This window comes from Rana temporaria, chromosome 2, assembly GCF_905171775.1.
Source record: "Rana temporaria chromosome 2, aRanTem1.1, whole genome shotgun sequence".
Classification (NCBI taxonomy): Eukaryota; Metazoa; Chordata; class Amphibia; order Anura; family Ranidae; genus Rana; species Rana temporaria.
In genome coordinates, this window is record NC_053490.1 from 358,751,815 (window position 1) to 358,773,684 (window position 21,870).

The window sequence follows — 21,870 nt, forward strand, 5'->3', positions numbered from 1 at the left end:
GTTCAGTTACTATAGGAGACAGCCTATTGTACAAAGTACAGATGTGATAGTTCAGCTCTATTTCTGTTCTGCTGTCTACCCTTTCTCACCATTTTTGTCTAAGGAGTCTGCCAATCTGCTTATCTGATGATCGTTGCTATTTTTGTGTCCTGTGCCCTATCCCCTCTCTCCCACATTCTTCCTGTTTGTGAGAAATAAACTTATTTTTTCTTAAGTATAAAAGTGACTGGTACCCAATTTTTATCGTGTTCATCACTTACCATGCCTAATGCACCCAGAGGGATTATGTCAGCCATCCCTGCCCCTGAGGGTCACCACCAGGCTCCCGGAAAGTAGGAGTAGGCGCTACACTTTTATTTTACAGTTATATTATTGTAATACTAAGCTAGTCAACAGCCTATTCACTGGTTTCTGCACAGTAACCTCACCAGGATAGGTGTGGACAAAACCCTCACACACTTTTAACCTTGTTAATTGTGTAAGAAATGTGGAAATATGTCACATATTTACTTTACACAGCAAACAATACTATCTGGGTTTGGTTTTAGAAAAGATATAAATTAGATTTTCGTGTTGGCCTGACACAGTGAACAGTTCCTGCATGTGCCAACAATGAACCAAATTCTTGTAGTTTTTCTCATTTTGTCTTTTGTCCATGGGATAATTCGGTGAGTGATATTTTTATTTTACTTTCCTAGTAATTCAAGCTTTGACGTTTTTTAACAAGCTGTGTTTTTCAATGCATTAACCCCTCAATGCTATGCATTGATGACAAATGTTATACCTTTATACAATATATATATATATATATATATAGATATATATATATATATATATATATATATATATATATATATGTATATATATAGAGAGAGAGAGAGAGAGAGAGAGACCTATGCATATACCAAGACAAGAATGAGATCCAAATTAGAGTGACTGATAATGACTTTTCAAAAATTGAAATCATGTTTGTCTTTTACTGGTTTGAAGCCAAAAAACTCAGCGTGATTTGTGTTCTTTCACCACAGACATTTATTCTCACCCTCATAAATTAAGCTAGGCTTGATTCTGTGTTAAAATAATCTCCCTAGATTATAGAGCACTTACAGTCTGTTTTAAAGATAATCCATAATTTGTTACCCTTCTCATCCTTTTGAAAATGCTAGCTGGCCATATTGTACATGGATTGTTTGATTTTGTTTGATCAGTCAACCAGTCAACCTGCTGACCAAAAAAAAGAGAAAAGACCGGGTTCCCCCATCAACACATTTGAGGTAGATAGAGGAATCCTCCCCACTGCAGTAGTGGCCGCGATCTGACACTTGACACTTTTTTGTGACCATTGACACAGCATTGATACAGCAACCAGTGCTAAAAAATAGCTGTGTGAAGTTGGCACCCCATGTTTGTAAGAGCCGGTTCACACTGGGGCGATCCGACTTCCAGCGCGACTTCCAGAGGCGATTCCGACACGACTTGAATGTGAACCACAGGGCGATCTGAGGCGATCTGGGGCGATTTATAAATCGCCTCCGGGACAGGGAAGGTCAGAAATGGCCAATCAGAGCTACTAAGCTCTTCTGACATCATTATTCTTCCTGTTTGATTTCTTCTTCCCTGTTCCCTGTTTTCCCGTGTCTAAAATGCTCTCTGTGCGTTACCTAATGGCAGCTGTCATAACAGCTGGTTTGGCAGTATTGACAGAAGAGGAAGAGGAAGAAAGGAAGCGAAGGATGAGGATGAGAAGAAGACGGCGCTATTGGATCCATCCAATTATTGCTAATAGAGCTAACAGAGGGCATTTCTGGGCCATGTATGATAAGATGCGTGGTTTTGAGGACAAGTTTTTCAATTATATTGTTCCTGCCAGGGATCTAGTTTTGTCAAGGATCTATTGTTGTTCTCATGTGAACTTGTGTTCCGATCAGGTATCTATTGTTGTTGGGGGACCTGATGATCCTGCCAGGGATCTAGTTTTGTCAAGGATCTATTGTTGTTCTCATGTGAACTTGTGTTCCGATCAGGGATCTATTGTTGGGGGACCTGTTGTTCCTGCCAGGGATCTAGTGTTGTCAAGGATCTATTGTTGTTCTCATGTGAACTTGTGTTCCGATCAGGGATCTATTGTTGTTGGGGGATCTATTGTTCATGCTATTGAGCTAATGTTGTCAAGGATCTATTGTTCTCATGTGAACTAGTGTTGCGATCAGGGATCTATTGTTGTTGGGGGATCTGTTGTTCCTGCCAGGGATCTAGTGTTGTCAAGGATCTATTGTTGTTCTCATGTGAACTTGTGTTCCAATCAGGGATCTATTGTTGGGGGATATGTTGTTCCTGCCAGGGATCTAGTGTTGTCAAGGATCTATTGTTGTTCTCATGTGAACCAGTGTCCCGATCAGGGATCCATTGTTGTTGGGGGACCTGTTGTTCCTGCCAGGGATCTAGTGTTGTCAAGGATCTATTGTTGTTCTCATGTGAACATGTGATCTATTGTTGTTGGGGGATCTATTGTTCATGCTATTGAGCTAATGTTGTCAAGGATCTATTGTTGTTGTTATGTGAACTTGTGTTCCTTTCAGGGATCTATTGTTGTTGGGGGTTCTATTGTTCATGCTATTGAGCTAATGTTGTCAAGGATCTATTGTTCTCATGTGAACTAGTGTTCCGATCAGGGATCTATTGTTGTTGGGGGATCTGTTGTTCCTGCCAGGGATCTAGTGTTGTCAAGTATTTATTGTTGTTCTCATGTGAACTAGTGTTGCGATCAGGGATCTATTGTTGTTGGGCGATCTGTTGTTCCTGCCAGGGATCTAGTTTTGTCAAGGATCTACTGTTGTTCTCATGCGAACTTGTGTACCTTTCAGGGATCCATTGTTTTTGGGGGACCTATTGTTCATGCCAGGGATCTAGTGTTGTCAAGGATCGATTGTTGTTATCATGTGAACTAGTGTTCCGATCAGGGATATATTGTTGTTCTTGTCATTTGAAGTAGTGTTCCTGTTAGGGATCTACTTTTTTGGGGAATCTATGGTTCCTGTCTGCATCTACTATTGCCAGCATGGGATATACTGTTCCTGCCAGGGGATCTATTGATGCCGGTGTGCTCTATTGTTGCTGTCTTCAAGAGGGAGTTTATGCCGCCATTCTCTGTGCAAACAAGTGGCATGTATGGAACTGCAACCAGCATGCCTAGGCAAGGAAAATAGACATATAATAAAAAGGTTAAATGTACTTTTGGCAGTGCGGTCGGTCTCAGACAATATGCCCCAATCCTCAAAGGTCAGGCAAGAAATGTCCAGCCAGGCATTGTCCCTCTTCATTTGGTCCCTGTAAAAGGGGTCCCTCTTGTCATAGAGGCATGGTCTCTCTTTTACCAGCCTTATAATGGACTCATTATCCACGACCTCTTTCCTAACTCTGGCAGTCATGGTGCAAACAGAGACAACGTACTAAGAAAGTGAAAGTAATCCGTGCCAAGAAGGTGGGAAGAAGGTGGGGGCTGCCTGGGGACAGGGGAGTACCTGGGGGCTTCTGGGTAAATTCCTCTCTGCTTCTGGCAAAATCGCCTCACTATGAACAGTGATCAGACTTGAAAGCTACTTCCATTGAAATCAATGGGTAGGAATCGCCTACAAGTCGGATTGAAGTAGTACAGGAACTTCTTTTGAAGTCGGATCGCCTTGAGTAGTGTGTATTAACACCAGTCCCATTCACTTGCATTGTTTTTCTTGACAGCACGACTTGGGACGACTTGAGGCGATTTCAAGTCGGATCCAAAATCGCCCCAGTGTGAACCGGCTCTAAAACCTGAATAAAAATATACCATTCGTTTGCCGCAAAAATTAGCGTTTGTGCCGGTTCGGTTTCTGAGAAAATAAACATTCAATTTAATGCAAGACCCGTCCACTTTGCACCCCATGTTGCTAAATTTTAAAAACAAATGTGCTGCAAAAATAAACGTTTGTGCCGATTTGGTTGTGGAGATATTGTGCGTTAAAGTTGCTGAAATCCCTCCCACTTTGCACCCCATGTTGCTGAATTTTGAAAACAAATGTGCCATTCATTTGTGCCGCGTTTGTGCTGGTTTGTGCTGCAAAAATAAACATTTGTGCCGCTTTGGTTGCAGAGATATTGTGCGTTAAAGTTGCTGAAACCCCGCCCATTTTTCACCCCATGTTGCTGAATTTTAAAAACAAAATGCGTCTAAAAACGGTAGCAATTTGAACCCCCTGCGGATGCTGGAACGAGATGGCGGACGTGGACAGGCTGCTTTCCCGGCTCAGGGCGGAGGCGTCATCCAGAGGAGCAGAGTGGCTGCAGAATCAGCTCTCATCTGTCCTGTGAGATCAAGCCTCTGGGTCAGGGACAGGAGGGCAGCCCCTAGAGCGCTTCTCTCCTGACTCCTGCCCCAGAACTCGTGTCACATCGGGAGTCCCATGTAGGCCCCTTCAGGACCACTTGCAAAGTGATTGGGCGGGGTTTCCGGGGGTGTCTGTGTCTCCGCTCGGCGTCAGGATCAGGAACAGGCGGCCTCCTCCCCCGGTGATAAGTCAGCAGGGGCAGAGCCTCAGCAGGGAATGCTACATCCGCCAGGTCCTTTGATACCAGCAGCAAGCACGGTGACCCAGAAATTGGTGGGCAGAGACAGTGAAAGGAGGCCGGGGCAGCAGCTGCACAGGTCCTCGGCATCCAGGGCCACTACTCCTGGGGTCCTGCCGGAGAGGGAAGACATGGAGATAGAGGAGAGGTCGGCGGGCGAGTTGCATGGACGCCCTATATCGATGGAGTCAGGACCTGTGGTTGGTGGGATCCTTTCTAGGCAGCCTGGTAAGTCTACTACTTCTTCTAACATGTCTGTTTTCTGCTGTTGATGATAATGTGTGTCTAGGGGGGAGGGCCCTGTCCTGCACAGAGTTGCTGGCTCCGCGGTCTGATTTGCCTGCACTTTCTGTCCCTTCTAGTGCGCGCCGTGGTCATGCCATATCTAGGTCAGATGAGGGTTTGCAGGGGTTCCTTTAGGGCTTGAGGGAGCTGGTCTAACCATTTGAACCAGGAACGGGTGCCCAAGCCATGCCGTCGTCGGCGTGGATCTCGCCGGTGGGTGAGTCAGTGGCGACCAGGCTGGCTTCAATGTCCAGGGTTGATCCCCCTGCGGCAGTGGCAGTGACAATCGTGGTGCCGGCCAGTCTGCGGCAGTGCACAAGTTGGCATCGAGGGACAAGGCTGACTCATCGGGGAGGCTGTAACCAAACAGGATTTAGTCAGATTGGCCGACTGCGAAATGTGAGGTTTACGTTTTGTTTTGAGGGGCCTCTGGGTGCGCACCTGAAGCTGTAAAATCCGCAAAATTATTTGGAAGGGTGAGTATGTGATATTCTCTCTGCTACACCTGGAAAATGTAATCTGGATATGGTCAAGCCAGAGGAGAGCAAAAAGGAGGATTAAGAATAACAGCGGTACAGGCTTATCCTGCAGACTTTCCCTAAGACCCCTTTCACACTGGGGTGGTTTGCAGGCTCTATTGCGCTAAAAATAGCACCTGCAAACCGACCCAAAACAGCAGCTGCTGTTTCTCCAGTGTGAAAGCCCGAGCAGGACTGCTCCAAAAGTCCTGCTAGCCGCATTTTTGGAGCGTTGAAGGTGCGTTGTGTATACCGCACCTCCACCACTGCTGCCCATTGAAATCAATGGGACAGCGCGGCTATACCGCCGGCAATGCGTTCCTACAGAGGTGCATTTCTGGCGGTATAACCCTTTTTCGGCCGCTAGCGGGGGCAAAACCTCACCGCTAGTGCCCGAATACCTCCGCAATTCCTATGGTAAAATGCCACTAAAAATAGCGGTGCTTTACCGCCACCGCACCTCCCGCCCCAGTATGAAAGGGACCTAATTAGCTGCAGACTTTTGCCATTATGGCAATTGTAGTTGGAGTGAAGAATCCAGAACACTGTTCAGAGCTCTTCTGTTATCTTGATGCCATCGGTGAGGCCTACAGGGTCTACGGGGGATCCACATGGTTGAGGTACGACGAGCAGTTCCAACAGCAGAGATCTATCCACCTGTCCTTGCAGTGGGACCACAAGGACATTAGTTTGTAGATGCAACTTATGACCTCAGCGCGTGCCCCTAATCAATTTTTTCCATGGGGGGGTCGGTGGCACATCTACCCTCGGACAACCAGCCGCAAAGAAGAGGGGTGTCTGCTGGCAGTATAATGAGGTCTCCTGTAAGTTTGGGGGCCTTGCCGTTACCAGCACGATTGTTTCGTCTGTGGAGGTTGGCATCCCTTGCCTTGCTGCTTCAAGCAGGGGAAGGGCCATGCCGGCGAGTCTGTTAACAAAAGGGATGACGCCAGTGAGGGTGGAAAGGATGCAGCCTTTCCTCGATAGATATCTGGATCAGGAGGTTGCTTGGTTGTGTTAAGGGTGGGTTTCTCTGAAGGCTTTCGCATACCTTGTTCCCTGGCCTCTCTTCCACCGGTGTCCCAGAACTTGCATTTGGCCTTGCAACATCCTGCAGTGGTTTCTGAGAAATAGCAGAAGGAAGTTGCATTGGGCTGCATGGGCGGCCCTTTCTCCCTTGCAGCCTTTAATGGATTTGATGATCTCTACCCTGGGGGTTGTGCCTAAGAAGGAGCCCAATAAGTTTTGCCTTATTCACCACCTTTCCTTCCCGAAGGGTGGGTCGGTCAATGATGCGATTGATTCTGAGGCATGTATTGTATCTTACACTTCCTTTGATGCGGCTGTTTTCTGGGTCCAACATTATGGGCAAGGAGCTCTCATGGCCAAATTCAATATTGAATCTACATTTAGACTGCTTCCCATTCATCTGGATAGTTTTCACCTGCTGGGTTGTCATTGCCAAGAGGAGTAGTATGTGGATTGATCCCTTCTGATGGGCTGTTCTTTTTCATGTGCATTGTTTGAGATGTTCAGATCCTTTGTAGAGTGGGTAGTTCGGCATGTCTCAGGGGTGAATTCCATGATCTATTACTTGGATGACTTAATTTTTGTGGGTCCATCCTGCTCCAAGATATGTGCAGTGCTCTTCGCTACATTGAAACACATCACTGATTGTTTTGGTATCCCCTTGGCCCTGGAGTTTCCTCAACATTGTGTTGGACTCCTGTGCCATGTAGGGTAGTCAGCTGAAGGACAAGCTGGGGGCCCTTAAGGCTGAGATTCGTGGGATCCTGGGATTGTGCAAGGTTCTGCAAAGGATTCATAACCCCTGACACAACCTCAGGGCATAACCCATTTTGCCGTTGATCCAAATTATGAAAACATGCAGAGAGATAAGAAACAGACTGCTTGCTTTCTGTGTCCAGCCGTAAAGAGACCAAACCCTTTATTCCTTATAGCTTTATAGACAAAATGACATCATTCACATGAGCACAACTGATTGGCTTAGTCCATATAAGGGTTCTTACATGTTCTTCTTGCCATGAGGCACAGTCAGACGCATGGGGTCCTCCACTCAAATTCACAGGGTCCTTCACTCAGGGCCATATTTTCTTATTCGGTGGAAGAAGGGAGGAGGGGGTCAAAGGAGTGAGAGTGCATCTGTCTTTACTCAATCATTTCCTGAGCCGAGATTTTTAACTCTATAATCTGTTGCTTCATTTTAAGGATAATAACACTTGTAGTATATACCCATTGTGGCAGAGCGAGGCTCTGTCCCAATGAAAATGATATTAAAGTGGACACAGAGTCTGCATATCGGCTGAGTGCAGAGCTGCAGAGCTTACATTTTAAAACAGGGAACTGCTCTGGCAGTTTTCTCAGATTTATTTATCTCTACAAGGGGCTCTGTGGCTTGGAAATTCCTCAGGCCCCATACTCACGAGCAAACATGTCTGCTGAAACTGGCACGCAGGCCAGTTTCGGCAGACATGTTTGGTCGTGTGTGGGCGCGAGCGGGCCGAATTCCAGCAAACATTTGCCCGCCGGGCCTTTTCCCAGCAGACAAATATTCCTGGACTTGTTTTAAAACAGTCCGCTGGAATTCTGCCCGCTCGGACATGTACGGTCGTCAGTACAGACCTACCGTACATGTCCAGGCGCCCGCCGTCCCTCGCATGCGTCGAATGACTTCGACGCATGCGTGGAAGCATTTTAAAGGCGGGCCGCCCACGTCGCCGCGTCATCGACGCGGCGACACCGCGGACACGCCCCGCGTATTGTTTACGCGCGGACTTCTGTACGATGGTGTGTACAACCATCGTACAGAAGCCCTCTGGCAGACATGTATGGTGAAAACGGTCCGACGGACCGCTTTCACCATACATGTTTGGTCGTGAGTACCCGGCCTCAGAGATATGGGTGGGACGGGATCTCCAACCCTGTGTCCGGGTTTTAGAGACAGCCTGCAAGCTGAGGGGCTGGGGAGAGCAGAAGTGGAGGAAGGTGAAGTGTGTGCAGCAGTGGCTGCTGGTGTCTCTGTGTTGAGACAGACGCTGTGTGCGGACAGACACTGTGGGCATTGAAGGGCTTCAAAGCCGTGTGCACCCAAGACTGGGGGTCTGGAGGAGCTGCTGGTTTAAGGGACCGGTTCCTATGGCAGCAGTGCTGTCGAAGAGTAGCCAGGTGGGCTAGTATTTTTCCGTTGTTTCTGATCATCGTTTAAACCCCTGCGTGGGATTCCTGAATGGACTTTTGTTTTGTTTTCCTCCTTTAATGAATGTGGGCTACCAGGCCCTTAACGTTATATGCCTGTTTGGTGTTGACTCAGTGCACGAAAATACATCTACCACAAGAGCTAACAACCCCCAATGTCACACCATACATACATATGTATTATAACTATATATATATATATATATATATATATATATATATATATATATATATATATATATATATATATATATATATATATAGAGAGAGAGAGAGAGAGAGAGAGAGAGAGAGAGAGAGAGAGAGAGAGATGGAGAGAGAGAGAGAGAGAGAGAGAGAGAGAGAGAGAGAGAGGAGAGAGAGAGAGAGAGAGAGAGAGAGAGAGAGGAGAGAGAGAGAGAGAGAGAGAGAGAGAGAGGAGAGAGAGAGAGAGAGGGAGAGAGAGGAGAGAGAGAGAGAGAGAGCGGGAGAGAGAGGAGAGAGAGGGGAGAGAGAGAGGAGAGAGAGAGGAAAGAGAGAGGAGAGAGAGAGAGAGAGAGCGGGAGAGAGAGGAGAGAGAGGAGAGAGAGAGAGAGAGAGCGGGAGAGAGAGGAGAGAGAGGGGAGAGAGAGAGGAGAGAGAGAGGAAAGAGAGAGGAGAGAGAGAGAGAGAGAGCGGGAGAGAGAGGAGAGAGAGGAGAGAGAGAGAGGAGAGAGAGAGGAGAGAGAGAGGAGAGAGGAGAGAGAGAGAGAATGCTTTAGGAGAAAAGTAACAAAACACAAAAATATTCATTTTATTTACCTCCACCACAGTTCAACTTCGGAAACTGCAATCGTTGGGTAAGTTGAATTTTGCGTGTCGCATCCTGCCTATGGGCAGAGTATTTTGTCGACAGCTGTCGGCAAGTACGGCCGGGTAAAATCACCCACTCAACTTTACACGGATGCGGCTGGTTCAACTGTTTATGGGGCTTTCTTTCATGGCCGAATTTGTGGAAAGAGGCAGGTTTTCTCCAAAATTTGGTGCTCCTGGAATTGTTTCTTTGTTTAAAATGGCCTTCTCTCTGTCTTTTTTTGTGGATTTTTGGATTGGCGGGATTTTCGGATTGGCGAACAAGTCAGCCCTTCCAAAAGTTTCAATTGGGGTATGTTGGATTGGGAGGTCACCTGTGGGGAAGACAGGGTATCCCTGCTTTTGCAACGGTCCAAAACAGATCAGGCTGACAGGGCCAGAAGGGAGTTTAGATTTTTGCTGTGCCGGTTCACCCAAGGCATGGGTCCTAACGGTGGTTTAGCTGGAATTGGTTAATGGGTGCACTGCGGTTAGTGGGTTGTCTCCAAGTCAGTATATCAGCTGGTGGCCTAGTATAGTAAAAGGTACCGCAGTGCATTCTTGAACATACGATAGTTTGGGGTTCCTGCAAAGACCAATGTGATTAGTTGCAGATGAGTTTTTGGTTTAACAAATGTTTTCTACTGTTTATGTTCATTTAAGTTTATTTGTTAATAAAGAGGCTGTCAATTTTTTACTCCATTTATGGTGTGGCCTCAATTAATGGGATTTAATGGTACGGGTGGGATGGAGTATGGGGTTGGTCTGGCAGTTATTGGCTTAGGATGGAACATCTGTTCTACAATGGTCATGCCTTTTCCAGGGTACAGTATAAAATGCAGTGCCCGGTACAGTGGGAGGAGCATTTCATTAAGAAAATCCAAGCTGAGTATAAGTTCTGTATGTAGAATTCAATGACGAGGTGTAAAGTCAGTGAGGTTTGCCAACATATAACGCACAATAGCTCTGCAACCAAAGTAGCACAAACTATATTTTTGCAGCACAAACCAGCACAAACGCGCCGCAAACGAATGGCGCGTTTGTTTTCAAAATTCAGCAACATGGGTTGCAAAGTGGGCGGGGGTTTCAGCAACATTTTAACGCACAATATCTCTGCAACCAATGCAGCACAAACGTTTATTTTTGCAGCACAAACCAGCACAAACGCGGCACAAATGAATGGCGCATTTGTTTTTAAAATTCAGCAACATGGGGTGCAAAGCGGGCGGGGCTTGCATTGAATTGAATGTTTAATATCTCAGAAACCGAACCTGCACAAACACTCATTTTTGCGGCACAAACCAGCACAAAGGCGACACAAACGAATGGTATATCTTTATTCAGGTTTTACAAACATGGGGTGCCAACTTCACACAGCTCTAAAAGATGCTATAAAAATGCACTGATTACTGTGTGAATGTCACTGGCAGAGAAGGGGTTAACTCTGGGAGGCGATCAGGGGTTAAATGTGTTCCCTGGGAGGTTTTACTAACTGTGGGGTGATGGGACTGACTGAAGGAGAGAGATCACTGTTCCTAATTAGTAGGAACAGCAGATATCTCTCTCCTCCCCTGTCAGAATGGGGATCTTGCTGTATACATTGACAGATTCCCGTTCTGGCTCTCTTTCCCGGACATCGCAGCCACCAGCCACGCACATTAGGTCCCCCGATGTGCAGCGGGCGCACCCGCACCGCCGGCCAGGGCCAACTTAATAGCATCATGGGTGTGACGGTATTGGTATTATATCCCTGTCAACGTTCCCTTCTTCCCATAACGAAAATCACCCCAATATTCCACGAGGAGGAATATCCCTGGGGTCGCCCAGAAAGCCACACATGAGACAAGCTTACTGCTGGAACAACACAGTTTAATGGTTTTCTTCTCAGCTTTTTATACAGTCCAAGACATTCAAGCAACAATGAAATCTCCACCCCCCCTAATCACACACTAAGGCTAATTACTAAAACATTCCAGACAGGTCGGCACCGACCGACAATTATCATGTCTAATCAAACCACCTTCACACACTAAGTTTCCTAGGCAGACATTTCGTCCCTGCATGCAGCTTGACACCTATTAACACCTCTGAGTATCAAAAGGTTTTTAGACAGCGTTATCACACAATTAAAGGCCTTTCAAAAGCTAGCCTTATTTAACATATGAACAGTGTTCACAGAGAGAGATGAATCACACATGAACACCTGTTACCTCTAACCCACAGCATTAAATTAGCAGGGAGCATTAAACTGAGACATATAGGCAATTGCATCACAATGGCCCCCCTTTTTCTCCCTGCTCCGGCAAACCCGGTTGGACCTTCCCTGGTCCAGTAGGGTTGACGGGTTCAGAGCTTTTAGTCCAAGGTTAACTCCGTTTGGCGTAACTGACCTCCCTTGGCAACTGCTCCCGACTCAGGTATGTCACCGGGTCGTCAGATCACACGCCGGTCAGTCCCCAAGTCTGTGTGTGATCTGCAGAGTCACCAGAAGTCAGTGTGAAGACAGCGAATGGGTCTGTGCGCCGCCGTCTAGGTGTCCCGCTATGGGAGGGGCAGGTTATGGCTCTGAAGTGACAATCACAGGAGATTCATAAAAAGAAAAAGTTATATTTGTTGAAATGCTGTAGCACTGGTGCTCAGAGTCCGGGGGGGGGGATCAGTGCCCCATAGGGTCAGCCACCCTCTGCTCCCTCCGCGGCCGCCGGTTCTCCTCTTTGAGCTTCTCCAGCTCCATCTCCAGTTCATGGAGCCTGGGGGGGTCAGCCTGCTGTGACCTCAGGTGGTTGTTCTCCTCCTCCATGCGGCTTATGCACTCCTCCAGCTCCATGTACTCACGGATCAGCTCCTGCTTGCTCATGTCCTGCAGGCTCTCCACGTGGTCCTTCATCATCAGGAACTGGGTGGTGGTGTAAGGGGCCACCGGTGGGCCCTTGGCGAACATCTCGGCCCGCATCTGGGACGCCCGCTGCGACTCCCTCTCCTCCAGTCGCTTCTTCTCCTCCCAGGTCAGCTTGTTATACGGCTTCCAGGACCTCTTCTTCTTGAAGGGTGGCCGGCGGTGCCTCTTTCTGCCCAGCTCCCTCAAGGGCCCCTCCGGCTCAGGGCTGACGCCCATGACCAGCTGACAATGGTGTTCCCTGTTGTCCGTAATAACAGATTGTACCATGAGGGCTTCGTAAGGGGTGCCCAATGGTTCTTCCCGACCCAGCTCCTGGGGATCCCAAGCCGAGTCTACACAATGGGCTGCTGCTGGTGGGTGGTACCCAGGTTGAGACCAATTTGACCTGGTGTTGTCATTCATGGGGCAATTCTGCTTGAAGTGACCCAGCTGTTTGCACCGGAAGCAGCGTTGTTCGTTGCCCTCCTGGCGTGGATAGCGAGGGCTAGATGTCACCGGTCTATTAGGAGGTTGGTATCTAGCGGTTGGTGGGTGTGAGGGCACCGTTTGTGGTGGAGGTTGTTCCTGTGGTGTGACCTGGTTCGTCTTGCGAGTATCCGCATATTCATCCGCCAACTTAGCGGCCTCTGGTAGAGTCATGGGCCTGCGATCTCTCACCCAGTCTTTGACGTCCGTCTGGATGTGATTGTAAAATTGTTCCAGGAGCATTAGTTGCAAAATGTCCTCTGCGGTGGTGGCCTGGCTGCTGTTAGCCCAGTTAGAGGCCGACCGGGACAACTGGCATGCCCATTCCGCATAAGAGTCTTTCGTGGTTTTGCGTGAGTCCCTGAACTTCTGTCGGTGGGACTCTGGGGTTACTGCATAACGAGCCAGGAGCGCTTCTTTAACCCGGGCGTAGCTATGGATATCCTGATCTGGCACGGTCCGGAAAGCATCAGAAGCTTTGCCTGACAGTTTGCCTGACAATATTGCAACCCACTCTCCTCTAGCTATTCGGTGCAGGTTACATTGTCTCTCAAAATCTGCCAGGTAGTTATCAATCTCACAGTCTTTTTCATCAAAAGTTTTAAAAGCGCTAAACGGAATCTTCCTTGCGTCTGCTGTGCTGTACTCACTGTTCGGAGAATGTGTGGCTGCTTGTTGGACTGCTGCCAGTTTTAACTGTAGCTCTGCGTCTCTTATTTGTTTAGCCTCCTTCGCTAACAGGTCCATCACTTTCAGCACCATATCCGGCGTTGGGTTCGGCCCGAACCATGCTAGCTTCTCTCTCATTAGCTTGTTGGCTGGTGATTCCTCTTCCTGAATCACTGGTGTCTCCATCTCTTGTACTGCTGGCGTTGCTGCAATCCCGTTCTCCTGGTCCATCTCCATTAATTCTGCTATGATGACCCGCTTGGTTTTGTTGCTAGCAATCCTTCCACGAACTTCCAGTAGTTCTTCCAGTGTCTGCTTGGAATCCGGATGTAAAGGGGAATAGAAGGGAAAATCCCACTGCTGCCAACCAATTGTGACGGTATTGGTATTATATCCCCGTCAACGTTCCCTTCTTCCCAAAACGAAAATCACCCCAATATTCCACGAGGAGGAATATCCCTGGGGTCGCCCAGAAAGCCACACATGTGACAAGCTTACTGCTGGAACAACACAGTTTAATGGTTTTCTTCTCAGCTTTTTATACAGTCCAAGACATTCAAGCAACAATGAAATCTCCACCCCCCCTAATCACACACTAAGGCTAATTACTAAAACATTCCAGACAGGTCGGCACCGACCGACAATTATCATGTCTAATCAAACCACCTTCACACACTAAGTTTCCTAGGCAGACATTTCGTCCCTGCATGCAGCTTGACACCTATTAACACCTCTGAGTATCAAAAGGTTTTTAGACAGCGTTATCACACAATTAAAGGCCTTTCAAAAGCTAGCCTTATTTAACATATGAACAGTGTTCACAGAGAGAGATGAATCACACATGAACACCTGTTACCTCTAACCCACAGCATTAAATTAGCAGGGAGCATTAAACTGAGACATATAGGCAATTGCATCACAATGGGCCCCTGGGCAAAGTAATGCTCTGGAGTCCCTACAATGAAGACAGTGCAGGTAAACAGACATCAAGTAGATAGGAGGCAGACAAGCGGAGCTTCCCCTTTTGGGGGGAGCTCCGCATTAACTACATGAACAATCATTCTGTATAGCACAGAAACAGTGGGAAAATACTACATACATAAAGTAACAAAGCTGTCCTGTGCATATAATATATCTGCAAGAATGATGCCTCCCCAACACTATGGCCCCTCTACACTCTAGATATCCCCCTCAGCACTCTGACCCCCCCACACCCCAGATATCTCACCAGCACTTTGACCCCTCTATACCCCAGATATCCCCCCCCCAGTGCTCTGACCCCTCTACACCCCAGATATCCCCCCAGCGCTCTGACCCCTCTACACCCCAGATATCCATCCAGCGCTCTGACCCCTCTAAACCCCAGATATCCCCCGAGCGCTCTGACCCCTCTTCACCCTAGATTTTCCACCCAGCACTGAAACCATATACTATAAGATACCCCTCTCATTGTGACCCCACTTCATACCTGACACCCCCTACACTGTGGCCTCTCTACATCCCTGATACCTCTAGCACTATAGCCACCCAAGCTACCCCAAGCATTGCTACCCCAATACACCCCAGATCCCCCCTCAGCATTGTTTTCTCCCTTGGTATCCCCCAGTACCATTATTCCATCCTTTTGGTACATCCTTTTCCAGTGGAGATACAGTGCATGTAAACTTTTGGCTCTGTGCCCACCTCCAACAATGCACTCACCTATACCAATCAAGCAGGCACAAGCAGGGGTGGAGGAGGGAGACTCCCTCTGGGCATTCCAAGCCTTTTATTGCAAACAGTGCTGGACAGCTGGGCTCACCATGACACCAACCACAATGCTACTTCCGCAGGTGGGATCTCAGTACTGCCAACTCAGCAGCTCCCATTCCAGCTCCTACCCGCAGCCTTTGAGTCCCCAGCATTCAAGCTGCATGGGGCGGGGTCAGAGCATCACTGGCGTTCCAGCCCTGCCGCTCTTTGCTGACTGGTATCGTTCTGCACAGAACAGCACACTGCTGCCAGCCTGCATCCCCTGTGTATCCATCACTCTCAGTGCCATGATGGGGCAGTGTGGGCTGCGTGGACTCAAGGACCAGCTGCTTTGGGGAAAGTGCAGGGCCCCCCATGCAGCTGGGGTCCCTGGACAGTGCCCAGGTGTGTCCTCATTAGGACAGCCCTGCCGCCGGCCTGCTATTGCTCTTAACCACTTGCTGACCGCTGCATGCAGATGTACGTCGACACAATGGCACGGGCAGGCAAATGGGCATACCTGTACGTCCCTTTACCTGTACGATTGCGGTCGGCAAAGGCAGAAGAGGGGGATGCCTTTGTAAACCAGGCATTCCCCTATTCTGCCTAGTGACACTGTCACTGATGGTTGTTCCCCGTGATCGGTAACGGTCATCAGTGACATGTGATGTGTAGCCACGCCCCCTAACAGTAAGAATCACTCCTTAGTACTGACTTAACTCCTGCATCGCCACCTAGTGGTTAACCCCTTCACTGCCAGTGTAATTTTTACGGTAGTCAGTGCATTTTTATAGCACTGGTCAATGTAAAAATGACAATAGTCCCAAAAATGTGTCAAAATTGTCTGATGTGTCCGCCATAAAGTCGCAGCAACAATAACAATTGCTGATCACCACTGTAACGGAAATGACCCGTGACAAACAGAGACTGTGGAAGGATGAGGGGTACTCCTGTGCCAGCGTCACTAATAACTCTTGTGTCTAGGGTCACCCTGTGTCCCTTTTGGGCATAGGGTGACTGAGAAATATTAATTATAAATTACATGAGAAGAGGGGCGTGGCCTGAAGCGGCATGGGATAGGACGCTAGTCTGCTGAGCTCCGCCAGCTGTTTATCCTTGCTGACTTATCCTGCGATTCCACCCGAGACTTTACTCGCTGAAAACCTCCAGCAAACCCCGGACAACTCAGTGGTCATGGCTCCACCGAAGGCGACTAAGTCGGCTGGCCCTAAAATAGACCAATATCTCCGCCAGGAGAAAAAACCCCCGGCGCAAGATGGCGGCGCCACGAGGATGGAGGAAGCAGTGGTCGGCGCGGACATAGCCAAGGTGCTTCTGGCTATTACCTCCTGCCGAGAAGCTGTGGCAGCCTGCCAGACCACCCTCACAGCAAAGATAGAGGAGGTGAAGGTGGATATCTCCCTGGTGCGCCAAGACATGCAGAGGCTGAGAGAGAGGGTGTCCGAGGCGGAGGTGAGACTGGGTGCTGTGGAGGACTCCCTCCCCCCTCTCCAGCAATCCTCGGAGGCCATGCAGCTGCAGATCAACCAGCTCCTACAGAAGCAGGACGACCTCGAGAATAGAAGCTGCAGGTGTAACTTGAGGTTTGTCGGCCTTCCTGAGGGGGTGGAGGGGAGAGACCCACAAGACTTTTTGGAAAAGCTGCTCCAAGACACCTATGGTAGAGAGGCCTTCTCCCCTATGTTTGCCGTGGAGCGTGCCCATCACATGTCAGGCAGGCCGCCGCCACCCGGGGTACCCCCCCGCACGTTCATAGCAAAATTCCTAAACTACAGGGACAGAGATGCCATCCTCCGGCTGAGCAGAGAGGGGTAATATTCCCTTTGACAACAAGATGGTGGCCGCTTTTCCGGATTTCTCGGCTGAGGTCCAGCGCAGAAGGAAGACCTTCATGGAGGCCAAGCGGCGCCTGCGGATCAAACATGTGAAGTATGCCATGCTGTTCCCGGCCCGCTTACGTGTGGAGGGTGAGGATCGTGCTCACTTCTTTGAAGATCTGGAGGAGGTTTTGGCCTGGCTGGAGCGTCAGGACAGGCACAGATAAGTACCATGTTTTCTTTTGCTCCTGCTGCATTGCCGCCATTGGCGCTCAGGCCCTACAGTTTGTTGTAGCCACCCCTGTGGGGGCCTTGAGACCCCCAGCCATTCTCATGCCCCGGGAGTCTCCCCACATCCTCCCCCTGTCGACCCCCTGTGGGGTGCCCGAACCTGACCCCCCCTGTTTGACCCCAGCCTGAAGCTCATCCCCCCCCTTATGTGGGGCCGGGGGCTCCTAACTGCATCCTGACATTGCTCTCTGACACTGGGAGCCACGGGGTAAAACCTTTTCCGCCTTTTGCTAATTGATGGATGTATAGTCAATTCTATGTTGAACACTCCCTTCTCCGGCAGAGGGAGGCACACTACTCAGGGGCTCGCACACAGCGGAATTCCGCCCCACTTGCAGCAACCCCTCTTCAAGCCTGGGGGGCTGCCCCCACACAGTCCCTTCCCGGGCGGCCTGGCTGGACGCTATCCGGGGCTGTGCTGGTGGTCTCCCTATGTATATCCTGGCTAGTTTAATCTTTTTTCACTATGCATTGGGCGCTGCTTTTGCCACATTGGCAGTTGAGGGTTCAAGCCTGCACCAGTTGTGGACAGTGCAGGGCAGGGAGGGGGGAGGGGGGGATACAAATGTTTTGGGTTATTGTTGTTTTTTTTCTTTTATGTTATGTTTCATCTGAGCAAAACGCATATGGAGGGTATTTTAAAGTGCAACTACTGGCGTATGGGGATATGTCTATGTGTGATCATGGGGTAATGTGGTATGCAGCTAAGGGTCGTCTGTATCCTGGAGTTTTATATCTTCCCTGGTTCGTCCCATGGCCACGCTAAAGTTGTTAACTTGGAATGTCCGTGGGATGAGGGATTCAATTAAGCGCTCAGCAGTATTTGCAATACTTAAAAAGTTAAGGGCGGATGTCATAGTCCTAGTGGAGACGCATGTAGAGGGCTTGGCCCAGGGGACGCTTAGGCGACCGTGGGTGGGCTGGGGATTCCACTCAGTCCACACCTCACACTCCAGAGGGGTCACTATATTAATTGCCAAAACAGCGCATTTTGAACTCGAGGATTCAGTGATAGACCCGCAGGGCAGGTATGTCTTTTTGAAAGCTAAACTGTTCGGGGACCTGTTCCTCCTTATGGCGTTCTACGTCCCACCTCCGTTTCAGTCCACTATATTGGTTTCTGGATTTGACTTTATGGCCCTACACCCTGATACACCGGCGATCTGGCTGGGTGATTTTAATAATGTACTAGACCCCTCCCTGGATAGGATGGTCAGGGACCAGGCCGCGTCTGTGGGGTCGCGCTCCACGAGATTCACGAGACTCCTCGCGGATTTCAACCTTGTTGATACGTGGAGATATGGTCACCCCGCAGACTAGGCATACTCCTGCTTCTCGGCCTCGCACCGCTCGATGTCCCGCATAGACTTAATCTTAGTCTCTAAAGCACTTCTCCCTAGAGTAAGAGGCACGGGCTTTTCCCCTCAGTCCCTATCTGACCACTGTCCGTACTGGACGGAGTTGTCACTGCCCCGGGCTCGCCCGCCGCCCTCATGGCGGTTAAACCCATTCTGGCTGACCCTGCTTCCGGAGGATGCGGATCTGGCAACGGAGTGGGAGCAATACTTCGCCGATAACTCAGGATCCGTGTCCCCCCGGGCAGTTTGGGAGGCCTTCAAGCTACATGCTGCTTTAGCTGGCCGACCGAAGTCCAAAGCACCGGGGTCGGATGGTTTGCCAGCCGAGTTCTACTCCACCTACGCTGAAACATTGGTTCCTCGCCCTCTATAACTCCGTCTTTGATAGCTCCGAACTCCCGCCCTCGATGAGGGAAGCTACCATAATACTAATCCCTAAGCCAGGAAAAGACCCTCACCTACCAGAGTCGTACCGTCCCATCTCCCTTTTACAAGTGGACATTAAGATTCTGGCCAAAGTGCTTTCAGCCCGCCTCAACACCATGATCCTTTCCCTGGTGCACGTTGATCAGGCGGGCTTTATGCCCGGCTGGAACACCTCCTTTAATCTCAGGAGGCTGTTCATCAACCTCCAGGCCAAGCACGACAACCCGGGGTCTAGAATAATCGGCGCCTTGGACACCGCTAAGTTGTTCGATTCGGTAGAATGGCGGTACCTATGGACATGTCTTGCTAAATTCGGGTTAGGCCCCAAATTCATTCACTGGCTGAAGCTCCTCTATCAGGCCCCGGTGGCTAGAGTCCTGGCCAATGGGTGGCCCTCGGACCGATTCCCTCTGCGGCGTGGCACGAGACAGGGATGCCCCCTGTCGCCGTTGCTGTATGCACTGGCGGCGGAACCGTTGGCAATTGCCATACGCACGCACCCAGGTATAACGGGACTACGGAGGGGTGACGTGGAGGAGAGAATAAGTACATAGGCAGATGACACACTTTTATACCTGGACGATTCTACTGACTCTCTTTCAGTGGCTTTGGCCCTGATCGAGCGCTTCAGCGCTTTCTCGGGACTCAGGATCAACTGGGACAAGTCCCAAATACTCCCGTTGGATAGCTACCCGGTGACCAGGGATAGGGCCCTCCTTCAACTACAGAGAGTAGCCGAAATCAAGTATCTGGGGATCCGAACCACTACAGACCCGGCAGACTATACCTCACTGAATGTCATGCCACTGTATGATATGCTAAAACTAAGAACTCGGGCTTGGGCCCGACTCCCACTGGGAGTCACGGGCCGCATAAATTTAATAAAGATGGTCCTACTACCCAAGGTTCTCTATATGGTGTGGCATTCACCGGTGTATCTGGTGCTTAGGTGCTTCAGTCTGATGGATGCCCTGCTCAAGCCATTCGTATGGGGCACCGCGAGACACAAACTCCCTTGGCATAGACTAAAAAATCCAACCGATCTAGCCGGACTGGCGTTACCCGATTTTAACGCGTATTATTTAGCTGCCCAGCTGTCGCAATTGTTCCATGTGGACAAGGTGGACAGGACCAGGTTCCTTCGCCTCCTGTGCCCGACGTGGACCCAGCCAACAGGCGACCCCTTAGTGACAGTAGCGGGGGGGCGAGACTGGCGGAGGGACGCCATTCCCTGTTATATCACTACAGGAGAGTGTGGAGCGTGGTTTCGGACAGGCTCGGCATCTCGTCCTTGCATGGCTACACCTCCCTGTGGCACAACGCTGCCCTGCCGGAGCTGGAGTCCATTCGAGACACTGAAGTGTGGAGCGCTAGGGGAATATACTACTTGTCCCACGTTACCAGAAGCGGAAAACTAAAATCCTTTGATGTGTTGCAAACTGAGTACAACCTGCCTGACCACATGTTATTGTGATGCGCCCAATTGCGTCACGCCTTTCAGGCTCAGTTCCCCTAGATGATTTGGCCCTAGCTGATAACCTCCTCATGGCTGCAATTAAATACCCAGACCCCAAAAAGCTAATCAGTCAATTCCACACCATGATCACACTCCCGAGTGCAACGGTGTCTGTTTACGCCCTGAAGCCCAGGTTGGAGGGGGAGGTGGGCCCAATGGACGATGACGAGTGGAGTGACGCTCTGGACGCATGCAAACTCGTATCCCCAAAGCTGTCAGATCCCCTCACGCAAACCTTCATTATTAACAAGGTCTTACACCTCTCAGGATCTCCAGATACAAGAGGGACTTTCCCGCTACGTGCCCGATGTGTAATCGCGATACGGGTACCTTCTTTAATTTAATATGGCAGTGCGTTAAGATCCAGGCCTTCTGGGAGCAGGTGGTGAAATTTCTACATGATAAAATGGGGTCCCCCATTACTCTACAGCCAAAGCCATGCTTGCTCGGTATCTTTCCAGATGCAGAAATGAATAAATTTGTCAAAATATTCCTACACAAGACACTTTTTATAGCTTGCAAGGTTATAGCACGGGTCTGGAAGCGATCGGGGCCCTCCAGAGCTGTCCCACTGGCTGGCAGAGGTCAACAATGTTCTACCGTATAAGAAACTGGTTTATTCGCATAGAGGCTGCTCGGCCAAATATGAAAAAATGTGGGAAAAGTGGCTGAACTCATCTGCAACCTGTTCCTAGGAGAGATAGATGTGTTTAGGGGGTCCCCGTGCCCATGGGAGGGACTGGGAGAATGGGAGGGATGCGGGTGGATTGACAACTGACCCTGCTGTATTGTGTTCACAATCTGGAACATCTAGGTATAAACGCTGTTATGTTCAATGTCCCCTATTATTGTCGTGCCCATACCTGTATTCTATCTGTTATCACTTGTTGTCTATTGTAACTGTACGCCGCTTGTATACCTTGTGCGTTGTTGTTTTGCTCAATAAAAGCTTTTTTGATGGAAAAAAAGAAATTACATGAGAAGGGACATTACTGATAGTTTATATTGCAGGATCTTGAGATATTGCAAGTTGTTGGTTAATGTTGACCCAACCGGTCAATAGTAATTCCTCTGTGTAGACTGTTGACTTGCTAATTGAGTCTGCTTCTAAAGGGATCTCTCATTGTGTGATGCTGCTTTGTGTGAATTCTATTGATTCTATTGATATAAGATGTGGAATGGAACTTGTCAAGCTGTATGTGGAGACAGAACGTCTGTCTAAGATGTGGAATGTGACTTCTCAGGTGTA

At 49.2% G+C, this 21,870-nt stretch overlaps 1 protein-coding gene across 4 annotated transcripts in view; it reads left to right on the plus strand.

Moving 5' to 3' along the window:
• Positions 1-575: 575 nt before the first annotated feature.
• Positions 576-21,870, plus strand: part of CTSE (cathepsin E) — a 293,438-nt gene continuing 272,143 nt past the window's right edge. Inside the window, exon 1 of one of the 4 annotated variants that reach the window (XM_040337621.1) lies at positions 576-668. In XM_040337621.1, the coding sequence (XP_040193555.1) occupies positions 613-668 (56 nt within the window). In that variant the 5' untranslated portion in view covers positions 576-612. The remainder of the gene's footprint in view (positions 669-21,870) is intronic. The other 3 variants (XM_040337622.1, XM_040337620.1, XM_040337623.1) reach the window with 3 other exon arrangements.